General features: G+C 44.0%; 1 protein-coding gene across 6 annotated transcripts in view; it reads left to right on the top strand.

The window, feature by feature from the left end:
• ANKRD17 (ankyrin repeat domain 17) overlaps positions 1–20,398 on the top strand; it is a 191,630-nt gene that overhangs the window by 59,804 nt on the left and 111,428 nt on the right. For 5 of the 6 annotated variants that reach the window (XM_088448357.1, XM_088448356.1, XM_088448361.1 and 2 more), the window contains exons 3-7: positions 6,653–6,809; positions 7,779–7,926; positions 8,726–8,873; positions 9,153–9,386; positions 17,370–17,464. In XM_088448357.1, the coding sequence (XP_088304483.1) occupies positions 6,653–6,809; positions 7,779–7,926; positions 8,726–8,873; positions 9,153–9,386; positions 17,370–17,464 (782 nt within the window). The remainder of the gene's footprint in view (positions 1–6,652; positions 6,810–7,778; positions 7,927–8,725; positions 8,874–9,152; positions 9,387–17,369; positions 17,465–20,398) is intronic. The other variant, XM_088448358.1, reaches the window with a different exon arrangement.

Raw genomic sequence — 20,398 nt, 5'->3', positions numbered from 1 at the left:
CATAGTGGTCTGGCTGCCTGTGTGAGCGCTCCTCTCTGCTCCTTGGTGGCCATTTCTAAGGAGTGTGCAAACGCTGCTGGACATTGACTACCGGTGGCATCGTGGTCCGGGTCCCCCCGCATACCTCTCCTTCGATTAAGGTCTGTGTATGTAGCACTGTTTCCTATCAGGCTCTGGTCTGTGTAGTTGATCATAGTGCTGATAGTGCAGGGATTTATTTCTGTATTGTATGTGACTTATTGCTAGCGCTGCTGCCTGCAAGTTCACTTCTGACTGTCGGCCTTTTTCCTATCCCTGTTCTTCCTCTGCTAAAGCCCGTGCGGTGTTGCAGGGTGTTCATTGCCGCACTATGCAAGCATTTGTGAGGGGAGTCACATACACTCCGTTACTCATTATGTCTGAGAGTGAACGTGGTTATCCTCTTCAGCTGAAGTGTACCACATGTAATGTACCATTAGCGGAGGGTGATGGAAACTCTGAGGGGTTATGTAGGGCGTGTTATCTTATGCCCGATTTCTGTCACTGCGCTTGTGCAGGAACCGCCCTGGGCTTGTTTTGCTAAGGCACTTACAACCCTTGTGGGCCAGCTAGCGACGCCCCCTGCGTTCCCCCAGATGGGGTTGTCACAGCAGTCAGTGGTGTCGTTACCTATGCAGGGGTTCCCCAGACAGTTGATGGTACCCCAGTGTCTCCCGCTTTCGCCCCCCCCAGGTCTCACAGGAGCCTGCGTGGGTCAATTCCTTGTCCAATACGGTGCAACACCTGTCAATGTTTTACAGGGGGAGTCATCATTGTGGCCTCATAAGCGGCCTTTAGTGTGTCAGACGGCTCAGTATGATAAGGTGTCTGATGACTGTGAGATTTTTGTCCTTTCTGACCAGGAGCCCCTCTGTACTAAGGAGGCGGAGTCCTAAGTCTATATACCTGGCCTTATACAGGCAGTCCGTACGGCCTTGGTTATGGAGGATGACTATCTATTCCCCCCCCCCCCCCCCCCCCCCGTGGCCAAATATGCCTTCTTAAAGGATATTAAGGGTGATGCCACTGTATTTCCTCTATCTGGTCAGCTAGTGGATCATTTAGAGGAGGCGTGGAAAAATTCGGGTAAACTGTACCGGCCTCAAAAAACGTTTGGCTTTTGCATACCTCTTTTGCTGATAATTATTTCTCCAAGTGGGAATCTCCTCCACAAGTGGGATTCTCATGTAACACGCCTAGTGAGGAGTGCTACTTTGCCCATGTCCTCCTTTAAAGGATGCTATGAATCGCAAGGTTGAAATTTGCCTGCAATCCATTTATTCCCTTGCTGGAGGGGCGTCCAGACCGGCTATGGCCTTATGTTGCTTGGCCAGAGCCATGGAGCGCTGGGCTGATAGTTTGAAGGCGTCTCTGGACTCTGACTCTTCTGCGGAGCAAGCGGAGTTAGTGGGCAATCTTAGAGACTCAGCCACGTACATTAATGAGTCAGCCTTGGATATCGGTCTTCTCACCTCCCGAATCTCCTCTGCAGCTGTGGCCGCTCGTCACCCCCTATGGTTGCGCTCTTGAAAGTGGACGAAGATTCCAAGAAGAGTTTGGAATGCTTGCCTTTTAATGAACAGGTCCTGTTTGGCCCTGATCTGGACAAGATAGTGGCCATTCTGGCGGCAGGTAAGTCTGCGTGTCTGCCATCGGCTACAGTACCATCGGGGTCTGGTACTTCGTACTTTCGGCCCTACAGGGCCCAGCGTAAGTCCAAAGTGCAGTCCTTTCCGAGACAGACCGGGCCCAAGAAGTCTGCCAAGCCCAAGAAACAGGCTTGGAGTACAAGACGCCCCGCCCCCAAGTCGGACTATAAGCCTTCGGACTGATGGACCGGGCCTCCCTTTGGGGGATCCCAGAGTGGGAGACCGCCTGCTTCGGTTCGCCCAGTGTTGGTGTCTGACTACCAAGGACACTTGGGTACACGAGGTGGTCTCTTGGGGGTATGCCCTCTCCTTCCGGCGCAGGCCCCCCAGCAGGTTTTTCACCACAGGCCTTCCGTCAGATCAGAACAAAGCCCTGGAACTACAGAAAGTGTTGCACTCTATGCTCCAGGCTGGAGTTATAGTGCCTGTTACATTCTCCCAGAAGGGCATGGATTTCTATTACAATCTTTTTCTGGTGCAGAAACCCAATTGGTCTTACTGACCCATCCTCAAATCCCTCAACAAGTTCTTGAGGGTGCCTCGGTTCAGGATGGAGACCCTGCGTTTCATTATACTGGCGATGGACCCTGGGGATTTCATGGTGTCATTAGACATTCAGGACACTTACCTGCATGTCCCCATTATCTTAACACATCAGCAGTTCCTCAGGTTTGCAGTGCTCGACAAACCTTTTCAGTTTCTGGCACTGCCCTTTGGTCTGGCAACAGCGCCTCTTGTCTTAACCAAAGTCATGGCGTTAATGGCAGCACACCTGCGGATGCAGGGGGTCCGTTTCTTGCCTTATCTGGATGACCTACTGTTAGCAGGGTCTCCAGCGGTCCCCCAGCTTCATCTGCAACTGACAATCTCAGTATTGCAGAATCACGGCTGGTTAATAAACTGGATGAAATCCACCCTGGTTCCCTCGCAGAGGATGCTCCAATTCTGGGCCCTGTTGGGCTCTCAACAACAAAGGATCTTTGTGATGGAGCAAAAGATCTCTGCATTACAGGCAAGGTTACGCAGTTGCCTTCAGAGCCGCTGAGTGTCTCTTCGCTCAGCGATGAGGTTACTGGGCTCCATGGTGTCCCTCTTCGACATGGTGGAATATGCCCTGTTTCACTCCAGACCTCTGCAGCAGTTGATCTTCTCCAGATGGAATGGGTTGCCCCATCGAATAAAGGCGCAGACCATGGTCCTTTCTCCGGAGGTTCCTCTGTCTCTGGCCTGGTGGTTGCAAACGACTCACCTCAACAGGGTACGTCCCTTTTGGGTGGCAAACTGGGTCCTTTTGACGACGGATGCCAGTCTCTGAGGCTGGGGAGCAGTCACTGGTCCACACTTGTTCCAGGGCAGGTGGACCCCGGCAGAAGCTGCACTTCCATTAAACATCTTGGAACTTCGCGTGGTATTCAATGCTCTCCAGCAAGCAAAACAAGTTCTCCATGGAAAACCCGTGCAGGTACAATCGGACAAAGCCACCACAGTGGCTTACATAAACCGCCATGGAGGAACCCGAAGTCTGGCAGAAGTGTCCCGTATTCTGACTTGGATGGAGGGCAATCTCTCTGCCACCTCGGCGGTGTTCATCCCGGGAGTACTCAACTGGGAAGCGGACTTTCTCAGCCATCAGGACGTGCATCCGGGAGAATGGTCTTTTCACCAGGAGGTGTTTCAAATCCTGGTGGACATGTCGGGCTTTCCAGAGATGGACCTCATGGCCTCCCGACACCACAACAAGCTGCTTGTGTACGGGTCAAGAACAAGAGACACTGAGGCTCTTCTGGTAGACGCTCTGTTGGTCCGGTGGACCTTTCAGTTTGCGTACCTCTTCCCTCCGTTCTCCCTTCTTCCTCGAGTGGTTTGAAAATTCAAGCAAGAAGGCAGCACGCTCCTGTTGATAGCTCCTGCGTGGCCCAGACGTCACTGGTACTCAGACCTTCGGAGTCCTCCGTAGACACTCCGATGCTGTTGCCTCAACGTCCGGACCTGTTGTCATAGGGTCCTTGTCATTACCTGGACCTGAGTCGTCTGTCTTTGACGGCGTGGCTGTTGAGACAGCCCTCTTAAGGTCCAAGGGTTTTTTCCAGCTCTGTAGTTCACACCATGCTAAGAGCTCGGATGCCTACGTCTGCAAGAATTTACCATCGAGTATGGCATACTTTCTTTGAGTGGTGTCGCCCTAGAGGCTATGATCCTCAGATATTCCGGATATCCAGAGTGTTGGCTTTCCTACAGGTGGGCTTAGATCACTGTCTTCGCCTTGCCTCTCTGAAGGTGCAGGTTTCTTCCCTGTCCGTCTGGTTTCAGCGTCGGATTGCTACTCTTCCTGTTGTCCGCACCTTTCTGCAAGTTGTACTTCGTATTCAGCCTCCCTTTGTTCCACCAGTGTCTCCTTGGGATCTGGCTGTGGTCCTGAGGGCTCTCCAAGGACCACCATTTGAACCACTGGGCTCAGTGGTTTTGAAATGGCTTACAGGTAAGACTGTATTCCTTCTGGCCATTGCTTCGGCCAGAAGGGTCTCAGAATTGGGGGCTCTCTCATGTCGACCTCCCTTTCTCATTTTTCAAAGGGATAGGGCGGTGCTTCGCACTCGCCCTTGTTTCCTCCCGAAGTTTGTATCTAGTTTCCACATCGAGGAAATCATAGTGGCCTTTAATTCACCAGACCTCTCGGTTGGTGAGGCCACCTTGGATGTGGTGCGGGCTCAAAGGATTTGTTGACCGCACCAATTATTTTAGGAAGTCTGACTCCTTGTTTGTGCTTTATGGCTTCCGTAAGAAGGGTTGGCCTGCCAATAGGCAAACTTTGGCAGGATGGATTCGCATGGCAATTTCGGAGCTTATATTCATGGAGGCCGTCCTGTTCCATCCTCTGTTAGGGCTCAGTCTGTGGGTCCTTTGTGGGCAGCTCGATGTGGTGCCTCGGCTGTTCAGCTGTGCAAGGCTGCCACGTGGTCTTCTGTCCATACTTTTGTGAGGTATTATGCATTTGACACCTTTGCCTCTCAGGATGCTTCCTTCGGGCGGCGGATTCTCCTTTCAGCACAGGAGCGTCCCCACCTTTAAAGGATACTGCTTTGGAACATCCCCAAGGTATCCTGTGGATACCCTATGGACCCTAAAGTGGGAAATGAGATGGTAAGAACTTACCCTTGTTATCTCTATTTCTACTAAGTCCATAGGGTTCCACAGGACTCCCGCCCTGTTGCACCTATACTGCAGATGGGCTTTCATCTGGTCACCGGTTTTTCCATCTCCTTCAGGTGAGAATGTGATTCTTGTGTGTTCCAGATCTTTCTTCTCTCTCCTTCTCCTCTTCCAGCCTATGGCTTGTTACGTAACTGAGTTGCCTGGGCTCGGGGGCTGGGTATAGGAGGGGGACCTCAGTGCATCCTGGGAGGCTGAAAACTTAACTCTATGGTGCCCGATGTCTGACGTCATCGCCTATAACCCAAGGTATCCTGTGGAACCCTAAGGACTTCGTAGAGATAACAAGGGTAAGTTCTTACCATATCTCATATTTTTTGATTATGACTAACACTGGAATTATTAGGTTGGTCACTATCCCAATAAGATGCCTTCCATATTCTCCAATACCTATTCAACCTATTTACCTGATGTACCCAAAAGGTAAAAGGCTCTGCTGTGTATGCAGCGTAGCATCCAATTGTATGGGATTGATTCAAGTAGTTGCTCAGCTGCTGGATGCCATTCCAGAACAGCAGATTGCAACCCGCAACATGACTAGCTTTTCTTTGCATCCCATAGATGTGCACAGAAAAATGTATGATGCCGGGCTCCTGTAACAGGCCGACATCACCCTCTGTCTGCTTTTTGTGTCCAACAATTGGGGTCTATTTTTTTTATTTATTTTTTTAATGTAGGATTAGTTTTAGATGGAATTATTTGCAAGCATATATTGTCTCTTCACTTTAAAGTCGAAGTTAATTTCTCTAATTTTCAGCATGCAAGTAATTAAACTAGTACAACAAGTTAAAACTGTTCCTGTCCTCGTAACATTTGATGCAGCTTGCGCCGTCTTTTACTGGGTACTCCTAAATTTGTATATAGATATTTATTTTGGTTTTTGCTCTCTATATCACAATAAAACATGGAATACGTATGTCTCATATCCTGTGATGTCAGCTAAAAACTGGCCTGGCTTATTATACAGAACAGACTGTCTCTTTCTACTGTACTGAAAATGTATTGGCTATTTGGACGCTTTAACCAGGACTGTAGATGGTACATTAGGACGTGATAAGTAATGGTTGCCCAATCGGAGCAACAATTGAATTGCTCAGTTGAGTGCACGCCCATTACTTATTAGCACGCAAAAGACTATTGAATTCCCCCAGTTGTCAATGCGGCATATAATTTTTTAATGAATCCTAAATTACATATCTTTAATTGGTGTTGCTATATAGATTATTAAAAATATAAAAATCCATCCTGTAGTTTTAAACTTCATTCCCGAAAGTAACATGCATGTTGAACTGGACCGTTCCATTTAGAGTAACTTTATCTTAAATGCTTTAATAAATGTTGGCTCTTGCTCCAATAAGGTTATGTGACTTCAGTCTCTATTTGGTCAAAATGTCCAAATACTTTTTTTATGCAGCTTTATTATATAAGGTCGAATTTACGTTCACAGTGAATATACGTTTTGAGATGTCTTTGCATGCTTTAGGACTACCTAATTGAAGTGTTTTGTAAGATTTATTTAGTAAGGCATATTAACTTTTTTTTAAATAAATTGAATGTAATATCCTATTTGTTTTGCTGCAATTTTATGTTGCCTCTCTGTGCTAAGCAGATTTCTGACCAGCATGTGAGGTATTCTTTCACTGCCAAATAGTAACCTTTAAGCTCAGCTGTACCTATTAGTTTTGCATGGACTGAACTAACCGTAGGCTTTCCCCTATTTTTGTTTGATTTCTTACATTCACCTACTAATTGGCTTGGCGACTTGTGCTAACAAGGAATTGGTAAATTATCCACTGCTGATGGTAAAGCGTTCGCAGATCCTGAGGTGCTTCGCAGATTGACGTCCTCGGTTAGCTGTGCGTTGGATGAAGCTGCTGCTGCACTTACAAGAATGAGAGCTGAGAGCACCTCAAATGCAGGGCAGACGGACAAGTAAGTAGATGGAGTAAAACGCAAGGTACTGTTTAGTGGTCTTGGGCAGAGTAAATAGTAGAATTATTTTACACATTTTGCAGAATCTCGCAGAGCAAAATATCCTAAACTACTTTAAGTTAAAAAATGGCAAAATGTGTGCACCATACAAGTCAATACAATTAAGATGACAAGGAAAGAACTAAACACAGTACTAAATCACTTGACACAGGATAGTGTTCACTTTCTCAAACAATGTGTTTTTAGTTTCAAATAAATTGAGAACTTTTTTAAAAGTCCGTCTTTATCCTACGGCTTAGACCATCTGACTTGTCTGAGCTTGGTTTATGTAGTAACTTCAGATTGGATGTTACAGGTTATCTGATTCTACAGTGACATACACAAGGTACCCTCCATAGCCAATTAGACATAGGATGTGAGCAAGACCTTTTACTTTCATTTTACAAGAACACCAATGTTGCAGCTCTTCCAAACAAGACACATGTCCACAAATGCACCTTTGAGAAGAATAGTACCATGTGTCAGAAACATGTGCGTACATGGCTTGCAACCATTTGGTGTGTGTGCCTACAGTAGATAGCATCTCGTTTACTTAGAATGCTAGCAGGACTGTTGTCTTCTACAAATCCTTAAACTAGACTTTATTCCCTACTCTTATGTCTGTGTTTCGGTCAATATGTATTTCTAGCTTTCCTTAAGCACCAGAGATGAAATCGCATACATAAACTATGAAGTGAATTATATACAACATCTACTAATAAGTTTAAGCCTCTGCTTGTTGGCTCTGGTACCATCAGAGGGGATTGTATGATAGCAATTGGTTTTCTTATTGAGGGTAACAAATGTAATTTACAGCAAACATGGTTACAAATCTAGTTCATACTGTAATCCCCTCTGTACATATATTTTTTTTTATCATTAGTAAGAGTTTTATATTCAAAGAATAATCCACTTATTTTGCCCTCACAGCCGCAGTTTAGCAGAAGCTTGCTCTGAAGGAGATGTGAACGCTGTCAGGAAATTATTAATTGAAGGCCGCAGTGTTAATGAGCACACAGAGGAAGGGGAATCCCTCCTTTGCCTTGCCTGTTCTGCTGGATATTACGAACTTGCACAGGTTTGGAAATATCATTTCATACAATTTTTTGTTTTGGATTTTTCTGAGAGTACTCGTGTACATTACAGTGCAGAGACCTGACACAAGCATTTTCCATTATTTGCAACTCCAATATTTTCTGCTTCAAAAGACGCATTGGGCAGTATTCAATTGTGTTGCCCCTTTACAGGCCCGACAGGAGCTATTCAATTGTTGCTGTCGGGCACGATCAGCTGCCAGCGCACCATTTCAGCTTGCAGCCGCAGGGGGGTGCGAGCTGAAATGGGCAAAAAGTGACCTGTTACAAACAGCACTTTTCGCGATCGCGCCCAGCACTTTGGGGGTAGCCGTTTTACGCTGCTAAATCCGACCACTTTGGGCGCGATCAGCACGAAAAACGGCAACAATTGAATAGCGCCCCACGATCACCCGTCACCTTTAGACGGGTGATCAGGGGTGTTATAATAATTCAATACCGCCCATTGAGTGATATAGATTTCTATGCAAACTTTTTTTTTTTTTTTTTTTTTTTTTCATGGCTATGCGGCTTAAAATTCAAGTTGTTGCAATAAAGAAATGTTATATTAAAATAACATTGTCATTGTTAATGTAAAAGTGATATACAATAGTGTCCTGTTTAACATACAAATGTTACATAGCCAAGTGCAGCAGTTTGCTGCTTTATATGAATTTAGCCTTACCAAGTATCTTGTATCGAATTCTTATTTCACCATGGCAGAATAAAATCTAATTTGACTATAATATTTACTAATGTTTTCAAAATAAAAAAATATACTTTTTTTTTTTTGTTTTTCTAAAGGTTCTTTTGGCTATGCATGCTAATGTTGAAGATCGAGGTATAAAAGGAGACATTACGCCTTTGATGGCTGCTGCTAATGGGGGACACGTTGAAATTGTGAAGCTGCTATTGGCCCACGATGCTGATGTGAACTCTCAATCATCCACAGGTTGACTTAGTTTGCATTTCTAGTTTTTATGCTTCTATTTAATATGGACATTCTTGTGAAGTGGTTGGTTTTTCTATCTATGTATTCTTTTTGTTTTATAGCCTACATTGTGACTTTTCAGGATTCATTTTTTTTTAATTTTTTTAGCTGTTGAAGCTTAGTGATTTTTATTTTATTGTATAAACCTTTTCTTTTAAGGGTGCTGAACTAAGGAACTCGTGTGTGTGTGTGTGTTTTTTTTTTTTTTTTATATGTTATTTTTTATTCTTCCTCATCCAGGAAACACAGCACTTACGTATGCTTGTGCTGGTGGCTATGTAGATGTTGTAAAGGTGCTGCTGGAATCGGGTGCTAGTATTGAGGACCACAATGAGAATGGTCACACACCTCTTATGGAGGCAGGGAGTGCTGGACATGTGGAGGTGGCCAGAGTCCTTCTGGAAAATGGAGCAGGAATTAATACTCATTCCAATGAATTTAAAGAGAGTGCACTTACTTTGGCCTGCTATAAAGGTAGATATTTTAATTGTGTACAATCGTGCTAACGTATTGCTGTCCTTTTTTGAATCTTGTTTTAAGTTGTTTTTTTTTTTTGTAGCATTACCTTTTGGAAATTTATGTACTGTATTATCCAGTTATGCTGATGTAGATTGCTTTTGATGATATCTTAGTGCGCTGTATATTGCATTTTATATTCAGAGCAAACTTTTATGAGGTGCGTGTCCCCCCCCCCCCAAAGTTTTTGAGGCACTTACGATAACATACAATTTTATGTATCTCACATTCTGCTCTACCTTAGTTGTAAACAAATGCAGTAATAAGTCAAGATTGGATATTAACTAAAGTACTCTACTCTAGTATAGTCTATTGAAGTATCCTAAAGAAAAGGAGTTTAACATTCGTGGTTATGTGGTAGATTGGTTCATATAGCTCTACTGGCTTGGCCAAAATGCAGTTACCTTGGTTCACACAATAAATGCATTTAATCTTTCAATAATCGGAAGGCGGTATGAGTATTGAAAGACTAAATTTATGTTTTGCGTGAACTGTGTAAGGCGTTGGGTACTAAGGAAGTTTAAAGCTTTTTAAGGTTAGAATTTTTATTCTTAGAAAAAAAATCTACCGTGTGTACAGCCAAAAATAAAGTATGTAACTAGGAGCAAATAATGAGTCACATCTTGGGCAGTGCAGATGGACTGCATTAGAAGGTAGATGGCGAGACAAGCAAAAGGAAGTACTGAAAGGCGGTATAGGATCTGGCAGAGGAAACTGGCACTAGAAGACTGCTAAATTAGGAATTAGTTTAGCTGCTGTGTACAAAATATTGTTGGGTTGAATATCTGGTTAAGGTTTGTAAACTACAAGGAAATCCCTTGCATGAGGTTGAGCGAATGAACTTGGCTTGTGAAATGAGTGTGTATTCTGGATGTGCTTCTCAAATTTATGTAAGATGTTTTGGAGAAGGCTTGAATATGGGGAGCAAAGGACTGTTTTGAGTAAGAATGATGCTTCAGACAGCAAGTTTGAGTTGTAAGATTTATTGTCTTAACAACTGAAATAAATATATTGGGTAAATAGTTTCTGTTTGTATGGTAGATTGATGTCTTCTCACACACCAAACTCAAATGGTGCGTACACACTAGACTATATACTCCCTGAGCGATATCATCTTCTAGTGTGTCCCCGGCAGGGTGTCCTCAATGTTGTTCATGACATTGAGCACACCCGCTGAACAATATCATTAACGATATCGTTCAGCGCCGGGCTCTCTCCCCCATTCCCCAACATGCAGCAACCTGACGACATCGTCAGGTTGGCCTGCATGTTAACTCGATGAACGATGATGACTAACGACACGCGGGAACACGCGTCGTCGTTATCGTTCATCGTTTTTGTGTTAAAAATGGACGATAAAGTAGACGACTTAACGATATAGTTATCGTTCAGACAGAAAGACCTTCAGTAAGAAGGGTTACACAGATGGAGTGTTGCATAACACTCCTGATGCTGCGTGTAGAAATCCAACCAAAGTCAGGCTTTTGTGCACCTAAGCTGCCATTTGAGCAGTGCGCCCAGTAGATTGTATGAATTAGCCACTTTACATGGCTAATCCCGGTGCAGTTGGGCACAATAAGTTATGGGCGCCCGCTGCACTCGCATTCAGTAGGACAAAAATTACACATCACTCATCACTTAATGCACCAATTATGGTAGTCAGTGTTTATTTATAGAGTCTTGTGAATAACCTGAATGTAAAGGGTCCAAGAGGTAGCTTGAAGAAAAGTAGTGTAGACAAGCTTCTCATGAAGCAACATTTTGGAGTGATGGTGGTCGATGGAGTTAAATGTGAAGTGTTTTTTTATTTTGGAAGCTTCAATGGCAGCATTGTGCAAAGCATTTTGTTAAGGTAAATGGTATATTTGAGGAAGTCGTCAGATGTACAGGAGCTCTGCCAGTGACCTTCTACTTGTGTGGAAGTATTACAATTGGACATACAGATGTGTTTACATCCTCCTATCTTCTGTGCACTACAAGTCGCTTTACACAACCACGTGTTGTAGCACCGAGCTTTTCTTCGTGCAAGTTTTTCTCTTCAAATGAAACTAATTTGCACAGCAAATAAAATAGGGCGCACGAACAGCTACTGCTTATTAAAATACCATGCAGCATGCCTATATTCTGTGTGCAACTGTGGGTGTATAAAATGATCCGTTGGTGTCAGCAGCTGTAACGTAGTTTCGCACACAGTCGCTCACAGAATATAGGCATGCTGCATATAATTTTAATCAACAGAAGCTGCTTGGGCATCCTATTTGCATCACTGGACAATTTAAACACATTTAAAGGGAAAAGTCGCACTGAGACTCTGTGCTACCGAGTCACTCAACGGCATGGCGTGACTAAAAGGGCTGTTTAACGCGCAAGGAGGTTAGGTGTATGAGGACACATCTGTACGGTTTATTTAACAGTTTATAGAAATTTGAAGTGTATTTGTTTGTGGCATGGTCTAAGCTCTAGAGCGCTTTGAAAGGAGTGGTAAATAGCAGTATATTTAAAGACAGTGTCAGAATTACTGGCAGAGTTATGCCAGTGATGTTCTGCTGTACTTATGAGAGTCTTACCAGTCAGCACATTTCTTTTCAGCACTTAACCCTTTACCTCTGCTATGGAGCACACAGGAAAGAGTGGCTAGAGCCGCTGGATCAAGATGTGTAGCTGCGGTGTGATTTTAGATGTGGGACTGCTATCTCGGGGCAGGTGGATATGGTAGAGAGGTGGAAAGCTGTTGAATGTTGGTGTATTTAACTTTTCTGTGGATTTGAGGCTTGGTCAAGTTGGACCCCTTTTTCACTGGCCAAATCTGGGTTATTGCCATGTCAACCTGGGTCGCAGCTCAGTATAAAAGGGTTCCCGAAAAATAACCTGGGTACTGTGACTCTGCAATACAATCTGGGTAGCGAGCCGTGTTTGTACCAAGGTTACAGGGCAGTGTAAACGGGTGACCTGGGCCGCGTTTACAGCATAGGAACGTCCTGCTCACCGGTGCTTGAAGAGAGGATATAATCTTCATGCGCCAGGAGAGGAGAAACTCTGGCAGTAACCTGGGTCCAGTCTGCAGTGTAAACAGGTTTCGTAACCGGTGTTCAGTGACCTGGGCTGGACCTGGGAATTTGGTGTAAAAGGTATAATTAACAGCGCTAAGAGGTTCAAGTGGTGAAGATCTCGCATGTGGTCAACTGATCTGCTTGAGAGAAAGGAATCGGAAACAGAATAGGAAAAAACTAAATAATGTTCAGTGGCCATCTCTGTGAGTAGAAGAGTTGGTCCTTTTGAAAAAGCTGAAAGTTGAGGTTAAATAATTGGTTTTGAGAGAATTGGAATGAAATGTTAATATCTCTGGCTTTAATAAGCATGATGAAGAGTTAGAGAAGATGACTAATGCTGGGCATACATAGTGTTCCCTCTAGCTCCGGCGGCAGGCAGGGCGCTGGAGCTAGAGAGGGCAATCTTGTGCGCGCGGCCGAAAAGGGGGTGTGGTTATGAAAAGGGGGCGTGTCTATAAGACACGTCCTCTTTTCGTCATACTTGGGTGCGTGCCCGGCGCTTACGGACATGCCGGGCAGCCCCCAAGCGCTGCAGAAAGGGAGAATAGATGTCGGGCGCAAGCGCCCGGCGTCTATTCTCCGGCGGTGACCGGGTCACCGCATGTTTGTCCACCCGCGGGACACTGCGTCCCGCGGGTGAGAACGGCTCCTGCAGGCTGTTAGGGCAGGGCGCTTTTTGCCCTCCAGAAGGAGGGCAGGGCGCCGCGCCCCGCTAAAACAGCCTAGCGGGAACGCTACATACACTATACAATTATCTGTCCAATCTGGTTGGTTGAAATGAAAATCTGGTAATGTATGGGAGCAAATAACAATCGACCATTTGCTCGCAAACACTGGAAAACAGACAAAAATGGTCGTTCATACAAATTGGTTAAAACACACGAATTAAACAAATTTGTACAAGTTTTTATTATATTTTTTGGTCAGTTTTCTAGTGTTTAAAACCATATGATCGACTGTCCTTTGCTCCCATATATTACCAGGTTTTCATTCCAACCAGCCAAATTGGACAGAGATCTGACCGATAATTGTATAGTGTATACCCAGCATAAGATTTAAAAGGTCTTAATTTGTACTAACAGGCTAAGAATATTGCATTTCATGACTGCATGGGGGCGCGATTCAATTGTTTAGCGCTCCTGTCTAAATTGTTTTGAGGCTGCACTTATTGCATAAAATGGGGCTTGTCGAGAGTGCCTGGCGTGCCTTAACTGCAGCGTACTTGGCACGGGAGTAGCCACTTAACACGGCTAATCCCATATATTAGGGTGTGAGAATGCGACCGCCGCTTCAGCCTTGTTCTGGTAACGCAAGCAATTGAATAGATCCTAGTCACTTTAGACTGGAACTATAAACAATTGAATTGCCCACTTAGAGGGCAGGGAAGTTTGGAACTTAGGCCAATAAGGTGTTGATGCAGAGGGGGGGGGATAGAGAAAGGATGTTCTAATTCTAAGGAGACTTCCATCGGAGGATATTAAGAAAGGCAGCTGAACAGTTTTGATAAATATATTTAAACAATGTGCAAGTTACTTTGTCCAGTGCAGTGAGATGTTGAATGCAGTTTTTGCATGTATCATTTGAAGGTGGATGCTTGTGGTACCAGATGTGTGCTACTTCAGTGATCTTGTTTAATGAACAATAACTTTCATGCGATCCAATAACTGAATTCTGCTCATAACTGTTTTAGGAGATCTAGTAACTTGACAGACTGCCTTCCACATTCTGCATTAATTTGTCCTCTGCTGCATGTAAAATAGGCTAATAGTGGTAGATACAAGAATAATTTCGCACTAAATTAGGGTCCACTGAAGGATCTTTTAGGGCAGGCAGGAGAGCCCTTTTTCATTTTGAAGGGCACATTTTTGAAAATTGGCTAGTCAACGTGCAATGTACAGCGCATATGTTCTTTTTAATTTTTTTAACTCATGCGTCCGTAGTGTATTATATACCTCCACGTACATATGAAATACAGTGCATCCCGAAAGTATTCACAGCGCCTCACTTTTTCCACTTTTTGTTATGTTACAGCCTTATTCCAAAATGGAATAAATATTTGTCCTCAAAATTCTACACACAATACCCCATAATGCCAACGTGTAAAGTTTGTTTTTTTTGGGGGGGGGGGGGGGATTTTTGCAAATTTAATAAAAAAAAAAAAAAAATACTAAAATCACATGTACATAAGCATTCACAGCCTTGCTCAATACTTTGTTGATGCAGCAATTACAACCTCAAGTCTTTTTGAATATGATGCCACAAGCTTGGCACACCTATCTTTTATGCAGTTTCGCCCATTTCTCTTTGCAGCACCTCTCAAGCTCCATCAGGTTGGTTGGGAAGCGTTGGTGCACAGCCATTTTCAGATCTTTCCATAGATGTTCAATCGGATTAAAGTCTGGGCTTTGGCTGGGCCACTCAAGGACATTCAGAGTTGTCCTGAAGCCACTCCTTATATCTTGGCTGTGTGCTTAGGGTCGTTGTCCTGTTAAAAGATGAACCGTTGCACCAGTCTGAGGTCAAGAGCACTCTGATGTCTCTCTGTACATTGCTGCATTCATCTTTCCCTCTATCCTGACTAGTCTCCCAGTTCCTACCGCTGAAAAACATCCCCACAGCATGATGCTGCCACCACCATGCGTCACTGTATGGATGGTATTGGCCTGGTGATGAGCGGTGCATGGTTTCCTCCAAACATAACGCCTGGCATTCACGCTAGAGAGTTCAATCTTTGTCTCATCAGACCAGAGAATTTTGTTTCTCATGGTCTGAGAGTCCTTCAGGTGCGTTTTTGCAAACTCGAGGCAGGCTGCCATGTGCTTTTTACTAAGGCGTGGCTTCCGTCTGGCCACTCTACCATACAGGCCTGATTGGTGGATCGCTGCAGAGATGGTTGTCCTTCTGAAAGGTTCTCCTCTCTCCACAGAGGAATGCTGTAGCTCTGACAGAGTGACCATCGGATTCTTGGTCACCTCCCTGACTAGGGCCCTTCTTCCCCGATCGCTCAGTTTAGACGGCCGGCCAACTCTAGGAAGAATCCTGGTGGTTCCGAACTACTTCCATTTACGGATGATGGAGGCCACTGTGCTCATTGAGACCTTCAAAGCAGCAGATATTTCTCTTTCCCCTTCCCCAGATTTGTGCCTCGAGACAATCCTGTCTCTGAGGTCTACAGACAATTCCTTGGACTTCATGCTTGGTTTGTGCTCTGACATGCACTGTTAAGTGTGGGACCTTTATAGACAGGTGTATGCATTTCAAAATAATGTCCAATCAACTGAATTTACCACAGGTGGACTCCAATTAAGCTGTAGGAACATCTCAAGGATGATCAGTGGAACAGGATGCACCTGAGCTTAATTTTGAGCTTCATGGCAAAGGTTGTGAATACTTATGTACATGTGATTTCTTAGTTTGTTTTTTGTTTTTCAATTACATTTGCAAAAATCTCAACTTTTTACACATAGTCATTATGGGGTATTGCATGTAGAATTTTTGAGGACAAAAATTCATTTTATTAAATATTGGAATAAGGCTGTAACATAATGTGGAAAAAGTGAAGCGCTGTGAATACTTTCCGGATGCACTATATAACGAAGGATCCCCTACATTCATAAGACATTCACAGTCCACAGTTTTGTACATCTTCAGCATTTTATCACTGCATTTCTACAACTACATCACATGCATATTGCTGGTCCAACTCCTAGTGACACAACACAAGTATTTTGTGGCTGATATGACTCCAAATGTCACAGAACATAGTGTTACCCAGTCATACAGGAGGAGAACCCTGGAGTCCAGCACATGTGCAGACAGCGAGGAACTTTGCAGTAATTCTTCCGAGACACTTTCAATACTATCACTCTGGACCAAAATGCAACCTTATTATAAAAACAAAATTTCTACAGTATACACCATTTCAAACCCAGGTCCCTTCAAATAAGAAACAAATCCCTTCTAAAATATGGATGTCATGTAGATAATGGTTGCCTGCAGCTCTGTGCTGTAGTTCCCTGCCCAGCCTGCCTTCATTAGGATCTTACAGTGCAGCCTCCCCACCCCTTACCTAGGGTTTCCTCCCATTTGCTGAAGCTTCCATAGTCTGCACAACAGTGTGAAGACGTTCTGCCCTTGCAGAGCTAACACTGAAAATGTATGCAATGTGAAGCGGCGAAAGATGACTGGCGGGAAGGTGCATCTATGTTTAGCCCCCTTTCTCCATGTACAGGCTACCGGCTTATGGTGGTGGGCTGCAGGTGACATTGTTCTTTGTTGTGCGGTGCTCCAGGTGGCTGGATTGTAGCCGAGCACCTTGCCTTTGGCTCCACCCATCTCCTGTTGCTTGCAGTGTCTCTGTGCAGGAAATTCAATTGCTTATTTGTGCTCGCAGTTCCTGTCTAAAGTGTCATGGGCTATTCAATTGTTTGTGCTGCACATGTCCATTATTTTTGCTCCTGATCAGAAATTCTTTCTGCCCGCAACTTTTGGCAAGCAGAAATCCACCCAAAGTCTGGCTTTTGGGTGCCCAAACTCATCACGGTGGCTATAGCTTTTTGAGTGTGACATGCTCAATAAGGTATAGGCAATCGCAACCATCCCAAAACAGAGGATCGCCCGTTGGGTGACCTTAAGTGATTACGAGCGCCCAAAAACAATTGATCTCCCCCCTGTGTTGGATTGCTCTGGGGAAGTGCAGGCGCAGGGCGCCAGTCAGCACACACAAAGCAGGCAGAGTGCATAGCAACATTTAAATAATTGGCAAGGTGCAGCCTAACTGGAACACCACTAAAATATAATTAATCTCCCTTTGTCTAATTGAGGTTGGTACTAACCTAACTGTACAATTTTTGGTTGATTTACAACATTTGTTTTCCTCTCCCTTCCTCAGGGCATTTAGAAATGGTAAGATTCTTGTTGGAAGCGGGGGCGGACCAAGAACATAAAACAGATGAGATGCACACTGCCTTGATGGAAGCTTGTATGGTAAGAAACTTTTCTATAATACAATATTCACCATCAATGAGAGAACTGGAAAATGTTTCTAGAGTACAGTACATTTTTTATATGTGCAATTTTGGATGTTTAACCACTACCATAAAAATACTCTGCATGACTGTTCTTGTATTTACAGATGTGCAAGTAAGTATTGAAGCGTGTTTTATGTTTTAATCTGACAATGTTGCTCCCCTGACACCCCCCAATCTCTTTTTGTGTATCCAATAACTATGCTAATAATGGAGGAAATACACACAATGGCAACATTTAAATTTGAAGACCATGCTCTGAGCTAGAAAGCATGTCTCTGCAAATATTTCTCATATTGGAGTCATATACTAAGACTCCAATTTTCCTGGAGTTAATGCCGCTCCTGCTTTGCCTGTTACTGTCGCAAAACAGGAGGCAGCTTCCACAAGTTGTACTGCGACAGCCCTGCTGAAGAGGGAGAACGTCAAGTCATCCCCTAGGCGATGGTCGCACAGACACTCTGCCTTTGCACTGTGGACTCTCCTGTCACTTTCTGTCCCGAGCAACAGCAGAGGGGTTTTTTTTTTTTTTTTTTCCTTCCTTAAGGACCAATTGTCCGCCCTTTCGGTTCTCTAGCCATGACTGTTGGCAAGTAATCCTGGAGGTGCCACCCTTCCCTCAAGGGATGCTTCACATTCAACTGCTGTACATACCTCCTATTGTTCCATGGGATGTGAATTTAGTTTTTCTTTTAGATGGCCCCTTTTGAGCCTCTGGAATTGGTTGAATTACGATATCTTGTCCTTAAGGTTTTTCTCTTGGCTATTGTCTCTGTATGTTGCGTTATCCTGTAAGCCTCCCTTCCTAATGTGTCATTTGGATAGGGTGGTTCTGCGAATCAAACCATCCTTTTTTGCCTAAAGTAATTTCAAAGCTCCATTTGCACCGACACAACATTCTTCTGGGTGTTCCAGGTTTGTACTCTTCTATGTCATGTACCCTAAACCGTAGTCTGGGCTTTGAGGGTTTATATCAGTCTTACCTTTTTCTATCGGACCTAATGATCTCTTGATTCTGGTGAACGCTCCCAGGCGCATATATCTTCAAATATGCTGGTTCCTCCTTCCCTCCTAGCTCATTTGACTCTTGTAGTTGGTGTAGTTTTGGCAGGTCTTCTGTGCACACAAGCTTTAATGTTTTCATAACTTTTGGTTATGTGGACGCCAGTTTTGGACATAATGTTTTTCGTGCAGCTCTGCCAGATGAGGGCCCCTACTGTTAAGCTTGCTTTGGGAAGTCTGAGTCAGTACTACAGTGTCCCCATATCGGATGTATGAGGAAACTCGATTTTTTTTTTTTTTTTTTTTTAAATGCAGTGGATGTCTTAGAATCTGATGTCTGGGTTATCAATTGACAAGATTCCATTTTGATTGCCAGTCAGTGAGATTGAAAAAAATCCTGTTCCTTCACCCAGGAATTTTGAAGGGGCTTTTTGTGCAATCTGTATTCCTCAATCCAGAGAAGTCCCAGCTCAGCTCCTTGGCAATTTATATAGTCAACCTGGATGATGACACTTATCACTATAAAGCGGATTTGTATGCCACGATTGGTATGAAAATAATTGCGCCAATATTTTTTTCAACCTGGTTCTTCTATCTGGGAGTCCTAGTGTTCGTTCTTAATTTCCATCTTCGATTTCTACTGACAAACTGCTAGCGGAGTTATTTTATCTTGACATGGTGTCAATCTTCATGGTTTGACAAATCTATTTAACAACTTGCTTGAGGTAGTCACATAGAATATGATTGCAGTTAAAGTACAGATGTAGTCAGCCTCATCTTTGCCGCTATGTGCCCGCACACGCATCGTGGCAAAGGGCAGCAATTCCCAGGCTGCGAGCAATCGCAACCGGCGATTTCCCCATTGAAGTCTCTGGTGTGCTCGTGTATACGCGCACGCCATAGACTCTGGCACGCTAGTCACGCCATCCATGCTGCGATGCACTCACACCGCAGGATAGATGAGCGTGGCTACATATGTATATGGGAGGGGAAGTTGGGACCAAAGAGGGCGCTCTATGACCACTGGGGGGTGTAACTGAGGTTATGAGGGGTGGGGCTGCTACAGTGGGGTAGATTTTCTACAGCAGGATCAACGAGAGAAGAAAATGCTCTAGGTGTGGGTGGGTAATGATAGAGAACGGCTAGATATGCCCACAGGGTTTGCTGTAGACAACCTCTGAGGTGTTTTTTTGCAAAAATAGCCTAATTACATTTATTTAAAAAAAAAAAAAAAATTCTACTATTTTGGAGACCTTTTTGTTTAACATTCTTTTCCCGCTGTGTGTTTCTTGGTTATGCAATGAATATTGAAGAATAATACTATTATACGAACTTAAAAAAACTTTTCTTCCAAATACTCTATAGCCCTCCAAGTTTTCCAAGTTGTTTTAGTTATTAGGGACCACTTGAAAGTCATTCGACGGGTTTCAGTTTAAAAATGAAATTAAAAAAATCCTCTTGTTTTCTATCTAGTTTGCAGCTTTAACCCATTGTAATATCTGCAGTGGATTATATTGAAGAAAAGGAATGATCACTGAATCTAATCAGGAGGTTTCTCATGGATTAAAGCTGGGTACACACATGTCCAATCATTCGGGGATCAAACTCCTGACCAGACTCTTGACACAATCCTACTCTAGACCTAGGTTGAAGATGCAACACCCAATCTGTGTGTACACACCAGTCCAATATTGCTGCAGATCTCCAAGTTGCATCCGCTGAAAGGATTGTGTTACCATACACACTATTCTAATCTTTGGCAGACCGACTGCCACTTTTATTATGCAATGGGCGAACAATTGGACAATCCAGTCGCAGGGGCGTACACACTTCTGGAGTGGTCTCTGTGATTGGTGACCAATGTCGGACCAGCTGGTTGGTCAGATTGGCT

The sequence above is a fragment of the Taudactylus pleione genome, unplaced genomic scaffold, assembly GCF_031769625.1.
Source record: "Taudactylus pleione unplaced genomic scaffold, aTauple2 ptg000454l, whole genome shotgun sequence".
In the NCBI taxonomy this organism is placed as follows: domain Eukaryota; kingdom Metazoa; phylum Chordata; class Amphibia; order Anura; family Myobatrachidae; genus Taudactylus; species Taudactylus pleione.
The sequence above is the reverse complement of the archived record's forward strand: the minus strand, read 5'-3'. Positions and strand labels throughout refer to the sequence as shown.